The 15821-nt window shown below is 37.6% G+C and overlaps 1 protein-coding gene across 3 annotated transcripts in view; it reads right to left on the bottom strand.

The window, feature by feature from the left end:
* The window catches only part of PPP2R2A (protein phosphatase 2 regulatory subunit Balpha), an 89105-nt gene that overhangs the window by 49101 nt on the left and 24183 nt on the right, over positions 1 to 15821 (bottom strand). Inside the window, exon 2 of one of the 3 annotated variants that reach the window (XM_045853249.1) lies at positions 2797 to 2935. The exons of the other annotated variants lie outside the window; for them this stretch is intronic. Coding sequence (XP_045709205.1) covers positions 2797 to 2812 — 16 coding nt within the window. The 5' untranslated portion in view covers positions 2813 to 2935. The remainder of the gene's footprint in view (positions 1 to 2796; positions 2936 to 15821) is intronic. 3 annotated transcript variants of the gene reach the window in all.

Below are 15821 nucleotides of genomic sequence, written 5' to 3'. Positions count from 1 at the left end.
ACAACAAAGGAACCAAAAATGAAATATTATTACTAGCTATAAACTCCATACTTTATTCGTATTTCACTAGTTTCCCCCTGGTGTCCCTTTTCAGTTTCAGGATCCCACACTACATTTAGTCATCATGTCTCTTTAGCTTCCTCTAGTCAGTGAGAGTTTGCTTATGATGAGCGTGGCAGTTTTGAAGAGTACTGGTCAGGCACTTTGCCGTATGTCCCTCAAATTGGAATTGTCAGGTGTTTTCTCATGGCCACACTACAACTATGGGTTATTGGCAAGAAGGTCAAGGTGAAACGTCATTCTTACCACATCATATCAAGGGCATATCCTATCAATATGACTTATTAATAAGAGCCTAGATTATCTGGCCTGGGTACAGTATGCCAGGTTTCTCCACTTAATATTACTTGCTCCCACTCTCCCAGCTATAAACATTACCTGCCCCCACTCTCCCAGTGACGTCCCCACCTCGCACCAGCCCATGTAAGGTACTCTGGAAGTCACTAAGTACAGCCCACATTCAGGGGATGGGGGTGTTAAACTCCACCCTGAGTACCTATATAAATAATCTGGCGTTTTTCTGTATGGGAAATTATACCCCCCCCGTAATTTATTCAATCACTTATCAGTATGAACTCATATTTATTTTGCACATTATGTAATTTAATGTGTCGCTCTAACTGTTCTGGATTTGGCCATTGAAAGCTCTCTCAGGTTGGTTCCTAGGTCCCTTTGCCATGCCCCCATCCTTCTGCTTCTTGAGATTTCCAGAGCTTTAAAAAGATGTGTCACTTTCATATATTCTTAATATTACCGCAAATTATTTTTAAAATATTTTATTTTTAAAGAGAGGGGAAAGGAAGGACAAAGAGAGGGAGAGGAACATTGATGTGTGAAAGATACATTCTATCAGTTGCCTCTCACACCCCACCCCCCAACTAGGGACCCGGCCTGCAACCCAGGCATGTGCCCTAACTGGAAATCAAACTGGCAACCCTTTGGTTCATAGGCCGTAGTTCAATCCACTGAGCTACACCATCCAGGGCAAGGTTTCTTTCATTCTATAGTTTATACTAAGTTTTAAGAATTGAACTCTCTCAGTGAGTTGTGAAAAGGAGTACCTGACTGTGACTTAAATTTCTGTCTTGGAAAATTTCCTCATTTGGCCAAATGAAGTACTAAAAGTTAAGAAACTGTATGTGTTAACCCTCTTAGAAGTTCTGACATATGCTGGCACACTGGATTTCATAACATCAACCTTTGGGTACTCACTGCACTATTCTCCCAATGGTGGGAAGGGAGACTGAGAACACTCTGGGTACACTGATCGTTTTATCTCTGTCAAAGGCAAGGGCCTGCTGTCAAAGCATGCTGGCCCATCACAGCTCAAAAAGTAATTCTCATTTGAATCTAGTGTGTTTCAGATTTAGGGCTCCCATTAAGAAGCATGATATTTTGTTTGGACATGATCCATTTTCATGACCTTTTCTATGTTATTAGTTTAGTATATGCCCTATGTGACAAACTTCAGGACTGGCCCAACATAGCTTATTAGAATATGGTTAATTCAAATTTCTTCTCCAAGGTAACTAATTACTACCCAATATAAGAAAACACTTTACAGGACCATGCATCTATACAATGTTAATTTGTTAAAGGGGCAGGCTAACTTCAGGTATAATTTCCCTATGAATCACCATGATGCTCTTTTATTACTGTTGACCTCTAGAGGGAGCTCAAAGTTCTTGTTACTTTTTCCCAAATATCAGGCAGGACACTCCCTCCCACAAATGCGGCATATTCAAAATTTAGTAACATATCATTATGGTACTGAAGAGCAAGTTAAATGTGTGCCATCATTTTAGGAATGTATTGCTCCTCATAAGTCAATAAGGCTTAACCTGCTCACCAGCTCTGGGGCAGGGCAGGCCCCAGCCAGATCTCTCACTCCCAAAACTCTTCTAACCTCTCTTCCCCACTCTGCATTGAATAAGTATACTCCTTACTGCAGCTTGAGAGGCTAAAGGGAGGACAGGTGTAGTCACTGGAGGCAAATGCTCCTTCTTGTTGACCCTTGGTACTTTCTGTGTAGCAGGCCAACGCAAGTCTACTTTCCTCATGTCAGACACATACACAATCTAGTATTTCTACGATACCCTAGTACAAAGTGGAGGTGAAGCTGCTCATATCTGCTCGGGGACACTACTGGGCCAAACCCCCACTCAGGAACCACCCCCTCCTCTACCAAGGGCAGTTAATACCCCTGTAACACATTCTTGGGCCACATCTGTAGGGAAGTTGTGCAGGAAATGACAAGAAGTCAGACTGCCAAATCCCTTCTCCACCTGTCTATATGACTCCGAGGAACTAAGTTTCCTAAAGACTCAGTTTCTTCTTCTTTAAATATCTACCTCATGAAGTTGCTTTGAGGGCCAAATACACAATAAATACAAAGAAATGAACCTTGTATGAGGCACACGGTAGGCACATTAATAAGCATAACATACTAGCTGGGGTTTGGGCTTTGTTACAAAGTAGAAACAAGTGTTTAACCTCACTTGTTTCTAGGCTATTCAAATCAATCTAGCCTAGGAAACAAGGTCTCTAAATGGTCCAGCTTAGCTCACAAGAGCCTGAGGCTAAAGCCCAAACAAGTAGTGACAAGATTTCCACAATGAAGTAAGTGCTAATGCCCTTTATAACCTTTTCTAAACCTCTGACCCTGAACTGAAACAAGGTATGTGATAAGCTCAACAAAGACCACTCACTGGCTATAGATGCCCATACAGAACCTACATTTTAATGTTGCCATGAGAATCAGGGTCCATAGGGTAATGTCCAGAGATGTGATCTGGAACCAGTCTCCCTTCTTTTTAACTTGTTCCTGGATAATCTGATATCATGTTTGGATAAAATGGAATGGAACCATACCCTCCTGCAACAAAGAACAGAAAGATAAATAGTTGCTAATACATTTGGTCTAAAGGTGTGAACTTAACAAACAAGCCTTGGTGTATTAATGTTACATATAATGTTAAAAAGATGAGCTGTAAATGAGTCATTGTCAAACTAAAGTTACCATCTTTGTTACATGTTCGCCAATTTTTAATTGGCTCATAATTACTTCCACAAAGCAAATCACCTCATTAAGTTTCCTTATCAAATATAATGCAGTATCTCCCTGAGATTAGACAAAGAAGCAGTACTGCACAAGTTCCTATACATCTCTACAAGCCTTAAGGCATTTTTATAGCCAGAATGGGTATCTGGTTAGTAATATCTGCCTAAAATCTCTATAAACTAAGTTTGTTTGGTCCACACTATCAGAATGAGAAAGCACTTCATTGTCTATTTGTCGTGGTAGAGGTCACGCTCAAGTTTGTTTTCTGACAGGATTCCTCTAGCTCACTTACAAACTGGGTAAAAAATGGCAGAACTATTCAGAGAAAGAGGCAGGGGTCTCTAAGGTATGTTACAGAAAAGTCTCATCAACTTTATCCCAATGGCAAAATGGAGCCCATTAGGGAGTTTTAAGCATGAGTAATCCAACTAGATGCGCTCTAAAATTACTCCCCTCTGAAATGAAAGGGAGCAGGAACTAGAAGATGGGTAAGGATAAGTCTGGGAACCAACCTGGGGTTACTCTGGAAATCCTAGTACACAATGACAGCGATATGATCCAGTATCATACAGCAACAATATTATCATAAGTAGCCAACATTTAAAATGCACTTTATAGTGTGTTAGGTGTGTAATCATCACAAGAAACCTACGAAGTTGGTTGTATTAACATATCCATTTAACAGAACTAAAGCATAAAGACAAAAAAAGGGGACAGAAGTGTACAGATTTGAATATACATTTATAAGGCATACAAGGCAAGGCTTGGTAATTGATTAAGGGATGAAGTGCTAAAGATGAAAGCAATAATATCCAGGTCCTCATGCTACCTGAATGTACTTGATACAATTAATAAATATTTACCTTATATTAAACTTATTTAACAGCATCTAAATGACAAGTACAACTTCTGGTTAAAAAAGAAGTTAATATCCATTGGCTCAGTAATACAAAAGATTGTATGAGATCTGTCCAAAAAAAAGCCCAGCCATTATTAATATAACAAGAACACTTTGTGTGACATGGATATAACCTGGCAGCCAAAGAGAGAGGACTGGAATGTGCATATTTGAACAATGACTTCACTATACTAGTCAGTGGGGGGTGGTAGACATCACTGAGTGGGCATGTGTACTGTGTGGCTGCCACATTAAAAATGACTGAGCAAGCAGAGCAACGAATCTGCATCAAATTTTGCATGAAGCTTGAGCATGAAGTTTGCACAGTGCTCGACACAAACTATTCAGATGATTCAGAAGGCCGCAGCTATGGGCAACTGGTGACCAGCAACTTCATCACCACTAAACACCTTTTCATGCATCATGTCTTGTGTAGTTCTTTTGGTGAAACATCAAATTACCCAGGTGACTCAGCCCCCCTAAGCCCAGACTTGGTGCCCTGTGACTTCTGGCATTTCCCCAAACTAAAATCACCTTTGAAAGTGAAGAGACTTCAGACCGTAGATGAGATTCAGAAAAAATACAACGGGGCAGCTGATGGAGATTGGAAGAAGTGTATAAGGTTCCCAAGGTGCCTACTTTGATGGGCACTGCAGCATCATTGCCCTATGTACAATGTTTCCTGTATCTTCTTCAATAGATGTCTCTATTTCTCATGTTACATGGCTGGACACCTTCTGGACAGACCTCGTATATCATGAGTGACTTCACCAAAACTCTTAACCAAAGAAATACATATATACTATTACAAAAAAAGAAACTTAAAGAAAATTCTTTCTGTTCATATTTCCTTTTTTATCATCATTTTCCTCTTGGTTCTGGTAGGCTAGTTTGTTCAAGGTGGTAATTTCCTGATCTTGTTTTCAATTGTATTCACACTACAATTCATGTTTCCATTTAAAAAATTATAATCATTTTTTCAAGTGATTTAAAGTTATTTTCACATGATTCTATTTCCAAAGATGCAATTTATTTCATGAATCTCACTGAAAAAGAAAATTAAACATTTAAGGTTTTGTTTTCTTCACTTGCTTGAACTAAAAGTTTATTTCTCTAATTCTAAGAAACTGGCCTTATGTTTTATAAATGTTGCTATATATATTTGTTTTGTTCACTCTTAAGAGAGTCATTCCTTCAACAAATATTTTACTGAATATATACCATATGCTAGACACTCTAGCTCATGCTAGTATTTCTAGGTGCTAGGGATGCAAAACTACATAAGAGACAATGAAGTCCCTGCCCTCATGGATCTCATATTCTAGTGATGGGGGCATATTGCAACAATGAGTAAGAAATAGTAAATGTATGAGGTAGTGCTAAGAACTACAAAAATGTAAAAGACCAATAGAGAACAGAAAGTAATGGGGAAGGGTGGATTTCAGGTCCTTAGGCAAAAACCAAAAGGAACAGGGAATTAGTCATCCAAATTTGTAAAGGAAAGTATTCAAGCGGAGGACCTAAGCAGAAATGGGTTTGCTAAACTCGGAAAAGACTAAGGCAGAATAAGGTGGTAGAGGAGATGGAACATTTCAGCAGAGGCCAGAACACTGTAAGCCATGGTAGAACGACTGTGGATTTGTTATATGAGTGGTAAGAAGCCACTGGAGAGTTTCTAATTTATGTTTTAAAGTGATTATCTGTTGTTTGACTACAGTGCAAACATGGAAGAACTGTTCATAAGTTATTGCAGTGGCCTAAGCAAAAGATGATGATGGTCTGAATTCAGGCTGCAGCCAGAGAAATGGATGAATACAGAGTATGTTCTGAAGACAGCACTAGAACTTGCTGATGCACAGAGGATGGTCCACGGTTTTGGAATCAAGCCCTATGGAGGAAAGGCAGTGCCATTTACTGGGGAGAGAGACACCCGAAAAGAGGGGTAAGAAAGGAGCCAAAAGTTCCATTTCCCCATCTTTTGCGTTGATTTCAAGCAGACATGCAAGGAGAAAGATCATAGAGGCAGCAAGACAGATTTCATAGCAGTTTAGGGAAGGAAGAAGAGATATAATTAGAGTATTATCAGCTAACAGAAGGCATTTAAAGACTAATTTCCTAGTGAGTGATTGCAGATTTTTTAAAAAGAATTTGTTTTTTTTTGTGTGTGGTTTATTTTTAGATTTTATTTATTTATTTGTTAGAGAAAGGGGAGGGGAAGAAGAAAGAGAGGGAGAGAAACATCAATGTGTGGTTGCTCCTCATGGACCCCCAACTGGGGACCTGGCCTACAATCCAGGCATGTGCCTTGACTGGGAATCGAACCAGCAACCCTTTGGTTCATAGGTTCGCACTCAATCCACTGAGCTATACCAGCCAGGACGCAGATTTAAAAAAAAAAAAAAAAAAATAGGTAAAGCCAGAAAAGAAAAAAAGGCTCTGGCTGGTGTGACTCAGATGACTGAAGCGCCATCCCATACACCAAAATGCTACAGATTCAATTCCCATCAGGGTGCATAGGAAGGCAACAATGAATGTTTCTCTCTCACATTAATGTTTCCCTTTCCCTCCCTTCCTCTTTCTAAAAACAATGAAGGAAAAAAAAAATCTTTGGGTGACAATTAAAAAAAAAAAAAAAGAGGAGGAGGTCTGGTCTAAAGACTGAGCCTTGAGGCTCTCCCACATTTAAGCACTAAGAGGAGGAACCAGTTAAAAAAGGAGATCATGGGGGAACTACTGGAGAGGCAGGAAGAACACTTCAGGAAACCAGGCAAAGACAAGTATTTCTAAAAGCAGGCAATGATGAACTGTGTCAAAAAATGCACAGAGATCAAATAAAGCGAGGTCAGAGTTAAACTTGGATTTGGTGACATAAAGATTTTTGGGGGCATTTCAACAAAAGTGGTTTCAGTGGACAAGTATCCTTAAAATAAAACCTGTTGTCTGTGGCTTCATTTTATAGTTGTGAGCAGCAGCAGCTCTGGAGTTGAGCTGTCTAGGTTGCAATCACTGTTCTGATGGTCCAAAGTTGGGCTTTTAAAGGGTATCCTCTAATATCTGCCATTCATGAAAATTTTCCTTTATTTGTGCCTTTGGCTATTCCGGAAACAGGGTTGAATAAAACAACTGTGAAGCTGACTCATCATGCTTCTTAGCTGCTGACTTCTCAGTTGGCTGGATGTAATGAGAGTAGTATTTTTTTTTAAGAAAGTAACTGAGTGATATACTTTTGAGTCACTGCAAGCCTGAAAATGCCATTTTCTTGCCTTATGTGAAAGAAAGTTTCATCAGTTTAGGATTCTTAGGTTGTAATAGCTTTTTCCTCAGTTTTCTAGGTGCTGTTCCATTTATTTTTTATTACAGTACTGTCCAACAAAATATTATGTGATAACAGAAATGTTCTATTCTGCACTGTCCAAACATGGCAACCACTAGCCATATGTAGCTACTTATTCAACTACTTAAACTGTGAGCAGGGAAACTGAAGAAATGACCACTCACTAGCTGGACAGTACAGTTCTGGCATACAGAAGACAAAGTCTTACCTGATATACCTTCCTATGCAAGTAACTGATTTCTTGTCTGGATATTTATATTATTTATTTCTATATCCTAAAACTTAAAATCCCACTAGGCATGAATCTCATTTTTGTTTGGTATGCACTTTAGTTACCTATAAGAGAATAATATTAACAGGCCCTACCACACAGGAGTTGTAGAGATTTTTAAATGAGCTCTAACTTGCCAAATACTTGGCACATTAATAAATGTTCAATAACTCAGCTATATTCCATGAGCCATTTAGATCCTATTCTCTCTGGCTCTGGAAAATTTTTAACTGTTTGACTTTATCTTCTATCTGTTTCCTCTGACCTCTCATTCTAAACTTGTATTACAAACTGGATCTATTCTTTGTGTTTCTTATATTTTTGTCTTTAATTTTCATCTTATGAAATCTCTGAATTGTGGGAATATTTCTAAAGTCTCTAAAAAGTCAGTGGTTCAGAATTACAACTCTCACTTAAGAACCTTCCTGCCCTCTGACTTTTTCTTCAAATACTCATGAGTCCCCTTGGGAATACTAATTAGTTGTTCTTTAAATTTCAATTTTCTCTTGTTTGTACAGTAAGTCTGCTGCACAGGAAATCACCTGCTCACACTGATCACCTTCTTTCAGACTACTGAGTCTGTATGTGTCTGCCTTTTTGTGTATTGTATTCAACTTTAAAGAGGTCTATGATTATGAAATATTGGGAACTGTACTGGGTTCAATCAGAAAAAAAATGAGAATGAAGTTCAAATCTTTTTTTGGGACAGGAGATGATCACACTATAACTTCCTGTTATTATTGTTCTCAACTGCTGTCTACAAAATAACCCCACATTTAATAGCTTGAAACAACAAATGTGTTATCTTAGTTTCTGCGGGTCAGAATTTCAGTGTGGCTTAGCTGGGCACATGTAGCTCAGGGTCTCTCACAAGGTTGCATCAATGTATCAGCCAGGGCCTCTGTCATCTCAAGACTTGAAAAGAATCTCCTTGTGATTCACACTCACACACACAACTGTTGGCAGGCACCAGGTCTTTGCTGGCTGCCAGCCAAAACCACTAGCTCCTTGCCATGTGAGCTCCCAAGGGAAGCTCACAAAATGGAAGCTGGTTTCCCCAAGAGCAAATGAGAGAGAGTGGCCCAACACAGGGCCAGAGCCTTTTGTCACCTAACCTTGAAAGTGGCATCCCATCACTTTTACCACACTTACTTGTAAAAGTAAGTCACTAATTCCAGCTAGACACTCAAGGGGAGGGAATGACATTCAAGAACATGACTAGGAGGAGGGAGAGAGTATCTGAGTACCTTCCGTGGGCTGCCTGCACACTTCCTGGGTCAGCTTACAGATCCAGCAATATGGAGTGGGGCAGCAGGGTTGCAGGCCAAAGAAGGGGGCTTGGGAGCAGGGAGTTTCAACTTTGTGCTTCATTAGTCTCCCCACTGCAACCACTAGTTGTCAGCCTCTCTTCACTGGTCATATTCCCCTTGGTAAAACCATTTGGAGTCATTCCATTTTTAATCCTTTCTTCAAAGTACAAAATATGGACCATCCTCAATTCTATTTCAAACCTCCCAAAATAGGTCCCTTTACTCATACCCCAGAAGAGCTTTTCAATCACATAAATGAACACCAAGCCAGCTGGTAAGGACTTACCTCACTACATTTCTCATTTGTACCTTTTCCTGCCAAAATTCTTTTTAGTTTAGTTATGGCACCCTTCCAGGGTTCCCATGGAGACTGAACTGTCCCCATTATGCTGCTGGTCATTTCAGTGTGAGTCTGTCTGATTTAACACACAGGCTTAGATTTTATCACCTTTCACCAGAAGTCAACATTGCTATTTTTTAAGTAAAGCACTTTATACATTTCTTTAGAAGACTGTATTTTGATAAATATGACAAGAAGTGCTTGTTGATATTCCTAGCCATATAATTCAATTTTATGGTTAGAAAAAACAAAGGTGTTTTAATCCACACTATCAATTCCCAGCATACACTCTTCAAAAAAAAAAGAAAAGCAATGTCTCCAAACTTAGTTCACTCTGAGATATGACTAATTATAAAACTTGATAAGCACAGAAACTTTAACAATGCACCTATAATCCTAAAAGGAATCAAACACATTTGTACAAGTGGGCCCCAGTACTGCGGAATGGACATATTTATTCAAAGACAAACCTTTAGTCAGAATACCAACAGTATTCCAACTCACAAACCAAAGTATACAATTTTGATTTAATGGAAAAAAAATTCCTATACTCTAGTACTCTCTACCCCAACCTCATTCCCCTAAGAAAATTTATTCACCCTATTTCTTTAGAACACTAATAGAATCAACAAAATCTAACACAAATGGTAACAAATCTTCTGATCTGTTCCTCTAGTACAGGATATCTAGTCCACTAGATAACCAGGATTCAGGCTTTTTGTCCTCTGCTGATGAACTCAAAGGAAACAAATGAGAAGGGACTGAACACAAAGCCACCAGGTACTGCTACCTGGTAATCTAACCTACACAAGCAGCCACATCATGCACAGACACAGTGGGCCTCAGGATTCAACCCCGTATCTTATCACAGTTCTTCGTCAAAGAAAAGGGATTTTCAAACATTTTAGCACTTTACTTAAAGAATAAAATTATTTTGAGATACAAAAATCAACACACAAAAATGAGTTGCATTTGTACACATCAGCAATGAACAATACAAAAAGGAAATCAGTAAGCAATTCCTTTTACAAAAGCATCAAAAAGAATAAAATATTTAGGAATAAAATTAACGAAATAAAAGACTTATACACTGAAAAGTACAAAACATTCCTAAAAGAAATTAAAAGTACAAATTTAAAAATTCATCCTAAAATTTACATGGAATCTCAAGGGACATGAAAAGCCAAAACAATCTTGAAAAAGAACAAAGTTGAAGGTCTCATGCTTCCTAATGTCAAGACTCACTACAAATCTACAGTAATCAAAATAGTGTGGTAGTGCAATAAAGACAGAAATACAGACCAATAGAACAGTCCATAAATACATGCTCTATTCTACTCCACATATGGTCCTTTTTTTGACAAAGTCTTTTCAACACATGGTGCTGAGAAAACCAGATATCCCACATGCTAAAGAATGAAGTTGGATCCTTACCTTACACCATTTATAAAAATTAACTTTAAATGGATTAAAGACCTAAATGAGACCTAAAACCGTGAAACTTTTAGAAGAAAACACAAGAAAAAAGCTTTCCGACACTGGATTTGGCAATGACTTCTAGACTATAATACCAAAAAAAACACAAGCAACAAAAGAAAAACTATACATTTTAATTCAACAAAAATCAAAACTTTTGTGTATCAAGGAGCACAATTAAGAGTGAAAAGGCAACTCATAAAATGAGAGAAAATAAGTGCAAATCATGTATTTTATACCAGATTAATATCTGGAATATATAAAGAATTCCTACAACTAAATAATTTAAAAATAGACAAAGAACATGAACAGATATTTCTCTAAAGATATACAGATGGCAAAACACACGAAACGATACTCAACATAACTACTCATCTGGGAAATGTAAATCAAAACCACAATGAGAAACCATTTCACATTATTAGGATAGCTAGTATGAAAAAAAAATAGTAATCATCACTTGTGTTGTTGAGAGTGTGAAGAAAGTGGAACCCTAGTGCACTGCTGGTGGGAAAGGTAAGGGTGCAGCCATTGTGGAAAACCATATGGCGGTTCCTCAAGAAGTTAAACGTGGAATTACATTGTGATCTCATAACTGCACCTCTTGGTATACTCATATACCCAAATGAAATCAAAGCAAGGACTCAAACAGATATTCAAACACTAATGTTCTTGACAGCATTACACATAATAGCCCAAAGTGGAAGCAATCCAAATATGCATCAACAGATGAATGGATGTACAAAACACTACAACATACATACATACCATGGATTATTCAGCTTTAAAAAAGAAACTCTGACACGTTCTACAACATGGATGAACTCTGAGGACTGTTATGAACTGAACATTTGTATTTCAATTCATATGTTGCAATCCTAATCTCCAGCGTGGTATTGGGAGGTGAGGCCTTTGGAAATTGATTAGATCATGAGGGTGGAGCCTTCATGAAATGGGATTAGTGCCCTTACAAAACAGACCCCAAAAGAGACCCGAAAGAGTTCTCTCATCCCTTCTGCCATCTGAGAGCACAGTAAGAATCAAGAAGCTGGCCCTCATCAGACACAGAATCCACCAACGCCTGATATCTTGGGCTTTCTAGAACTGTGAATATTGCTGTGTAAGCCATCCAGTCTATGGCAGTTTGTTACGGAAGCCTAAGTGGACTGTGACAAGCACATTATGCCCAATGAAATAAGCCCATCACAAAAGGAGAAATACTGTAATTCCACTTTTATAAGGTACCCGGAGGAGTCAGATTCATAGAGAAGGAAGGAAGGAGAATGGGGATTGCCAGGGACTGGTAAGTGAAAGACCGGGGAGATACTAATTGAATGGTAACGCAGTTTCAATTTGGGAATATGAGAAAAGTTCTGGAGATGGATGGTGATGTATGTATGTACTTTATGCCATTGGCCTACACATTGGAAAACAGTTAAAACAATGTCTTATGCTATGTACAGTTTATCGTAATAAAAAATTTATCTGTTATCTCCCATAACAAAAAATCATTAACTCCCACAGTCCCAAGGTAGGGAAATTAAATCCAGGGTTAGTTAATTCACTGGTTTATTTCATCAAAGATCCAAGTTTTCTCATCCTTATCTGACAAAAGACAGCTACAGGGCTGGGAATCAGGGTTCTCTGTGGGACAAAAAATACACAGGGGAGGTAAGGAAGAAGGCTTTGGTATTTAACCCAATATTGGCAGAGCAGCATAAACTGGTATTTAAAAAATTTTACCAGAGATTTCAATCATATACAAAAATAAGTATGCATAGAAGAGCAAAGTTACCATGTTTCCAATACCTGGTTTCAGCAAGTACGAACTCATGGCCAATGTTGTTTCATCTATAAAGTCACCCCATATTATTTTATGCACATCCCAGATACCAAATTATTTCCACCCATAAATATTTCAGATGCTTTCTCTAAAACACAATTTTTAATAAAATTAAATATTATCATAAATCAATAGTACTTTCTTAATATTAAATATACAGTATATTTCAATTTCCAAATGTCTTATGTCCAAAAATATTTTTTAATTGAGTAACAATCCAGTAAGGTTTTCAAACTACTATTGATTGATGTATCTTTTAAATCTTTTTAAACCTATATATTCCTCCTCTATTTTTTCTTTGCAACTTGTCTTTTGAAGAAACCAGGTACTGTATGTAGTTCATCCTATATGAACTCATAATTTAAAAACAAAACCGCCAAATCCTTTTAATTTACTAGCTCTGCCTAGAAAGCAATGGCAGGGCCTAGAAATAATTATATTCCAGTAGTAAATAACACAGCACATAAAATGGTTTCTAAATACCATTCCCTACTAACAGAACCCATGGATACTTAAAGAAAAAATTAAATCCAAGTCTGGACATTAAAAGTACAATTGGAATCATCTTGTGTCAGAAAAACAGGAAGTGATCAAGGACTGACTGAGACATGTAAACAAGGGGATATGATGAAGTCTATCATTTGGCCAAATTCAGGACAATTTGAACATCAAAGGAACAGTGGCATCAATAGACTATTAATACACAGAATTTACAAAAAAGAAAGAACCTATCAGTCCACAGTGATGTTAAAAAGGAGAGGAAAGACTAGGAAATTAGAAAATCACCACTCTACAGATGATGTATTATAGAACTGTACACCTGAAAGCTGTAGTATTGTTAATCAGTGTCATCTCAATAAATTCAATAAAAAAGAAAATCACCGTTCTGTGTCCACCAGAGCAGAATGCCTTAGGCAAAAATCACCAATGAATGTTTAATACTTACAAAGGAGAAAAAAGGGGTACTTTTTTGAGATATCTGGCAAACACTACATGACCAAGTGATCAAACTAAGAATCATCAATAAGACAAATTTACATGGTTTCATGCACCCGGACGTACACATTATGTACACTTATATAATGTCTTGTGAAATATATTTAAATTGGATTTAATTCCTTAACCTGGATTTAAAACAGTTGGTGAAATCCAAAAAGTGTTATTTTATATATAAGATAACAAGTCTCGACTTCTTTAAAATCAACCAAATGCTCTGCCTGGATCCTGGTTTGAAAAAACATTTTAAGGACAGTTTTTGAGCCAGCTGAAGTTTACATATGGACTGTGCAACAGAAAATATTTCTGAATTAATGCTAAGTCTCTTGGGTATTATAATAGTATCGTGGTTGTGGTAAGAGAATATTCTTGTTATTAAAGAGATAAAGGCTGAGTTATTTATGGATAAAAACCACACGCTGTTTCCAACTTACTTTCAAAAGATCTGGGTCCACAAGTGCCAGTATGTGTACAGACATAAAGCAATGTGGGCAAAATGTTTACAATTGGTGAATATAAAGAATAACTAGCCATATTTACTTTTCAACTTCTTTATGGGCTTAAAATTTTTCAAAGTTAGTTAGAAAAGGGAATAATAAAGGGAAAGAATATAGCAGCTCCAGTTATATTCTCATACACTGTAGCAAAAAAAAAGAGACTCTCTTCCTTGTGTTTCTTTTTGAAGGGCTGTAACACCTTTCACAGAACTACCCATTCCCCTGGCTTCTGCCCCCAGCAGACACAGCTCTTCAAATTTCATTGTATAGGTCTAATATTACCTGTCTTCCTTTCATATTTAGCTTAGTCCTAAAACCATGCACACACCTACAATTAAAAAAAAAATGCCAAACTGGGCCCTGGCCAGGTGCTAAATTGGTTAGAGTATTGTCCCGAAATAGGAAGATCGAGGATTCAATCTCCAGTCAAGACACATATAAGATGCAACCAATAAATGCATAAATAAGTAGAACAACAAATCAACATTTCTTTAAAAAAAATAAAGGAAAACTAGACAGGCCTTCTCTCACCTAGCCAATATGAAAACCAAAATCTAAGATGGCATGCTTTTCTCCAAACTATTACTCAGGCTAATTAATCCCCCCTCCCCCATTATAACCAGGCTACAAGGAGCATTCAAAATACAGGAGGGAGTGCTCATGCATCTTAACAGGTAAATATAGGTCTTTTCCAGTCCTCATCAAATAAGACATAATCAAACCAAAGTTGAAGATTTTTAATTTTTACCATTGTTACTGTTCTAGAGCCTATCCCATTCTGTATCAATCAACATTTTATCTGACAATGAAAGTTACAATGACATTTTATTTTTTTATATCTTGAAGGAAATTCCTAGTGCTAGGTGTAGATGAGGTAAGAAGGAAGTCAACAATCCTGAGTAAAAGTTCTAAAAATGGCTAGCTATAGCAGGGACTAATTGTCCCTGCAAAGTGGCCATTTCTCCCTTTTTCTTTTTACTATTAAGAACCCCTTGGTACCGACTTTCCCCCAGCAAAACATCTCATAGAGCTTTAATAGGAAATAAGAGGCTACATTTCTTGGGCTCCCCCAAGGCCATGTGACCTAAGTTCTGAACAGGGCGATCTGAGTGTAAAATTTCCATGTCACATTCTTAAAAAGAAGCGAGTTGCCCTCCTTTTTTGTCTCCCCCCCCAACAGGCTGAACACAGGTACGAGCGAGATCTGACCATGCAGACAACAGCAACACACTACAGAAAGGAGAACAGCAAGACAGAAGAAATCTGGGATGCTGGACAATCTTCTCCAGAAGCAGTTGATCCACTTCAGACTCTCTACTACTGGCAGGCTACATGAAAGAGAAATAAACTTTTAATTTTGGGAACCACTGTACATTAGGGTCTTTTACAGCAGCTTGGCCTGTATTAATAGCTTGTGTGACTCTGGGTACTTTTCTGGGCCTCATTTTATTGATTCACAAAACTGGAAAGGTTGATGAGTCTTATTAAACTTCTTTAGCTTACTGTATTTCCTTTTTTTAAAGTATTATACTTAGTAAAGTAAAAAAATTAAGTTTCAAATATTTTAAAATGGGATGACATGTGGAAGCACCTTGTGCAATTTATCGATTCAACAAATAATTACAAAAAGCCAAATAAGAGCCAAATACTATTATGTGCCTAAAACTATTAAAGACACTAAGAACAAATGGTAGAAGAAATAGTCTGTTCCCTCATGCATGAAACTTAAAATTTG

The sequence above is a fragment of the Phyllostomus hastatus genome, unplaced genomic scaffold (assembly GCF_019186645.2).
Source record: "Phyllostomus hastatus isolate PE091 unplaced genomic scaffold, TTU_PhHast_1.1 phas_contig_98, whole genome shotgun sequence".
Taxonomy (NCBI): Eukaryota; Metazoa; Chordata; class Mammalia; order Chiroptera; family Phyllostomidae; genus Phyllostomus; species Phyllostomus hastatus.
Note: the sequence above shows the minus strand (reverse complement) of the source record. Positions and strands in the feature narration are given on the sequence as shown.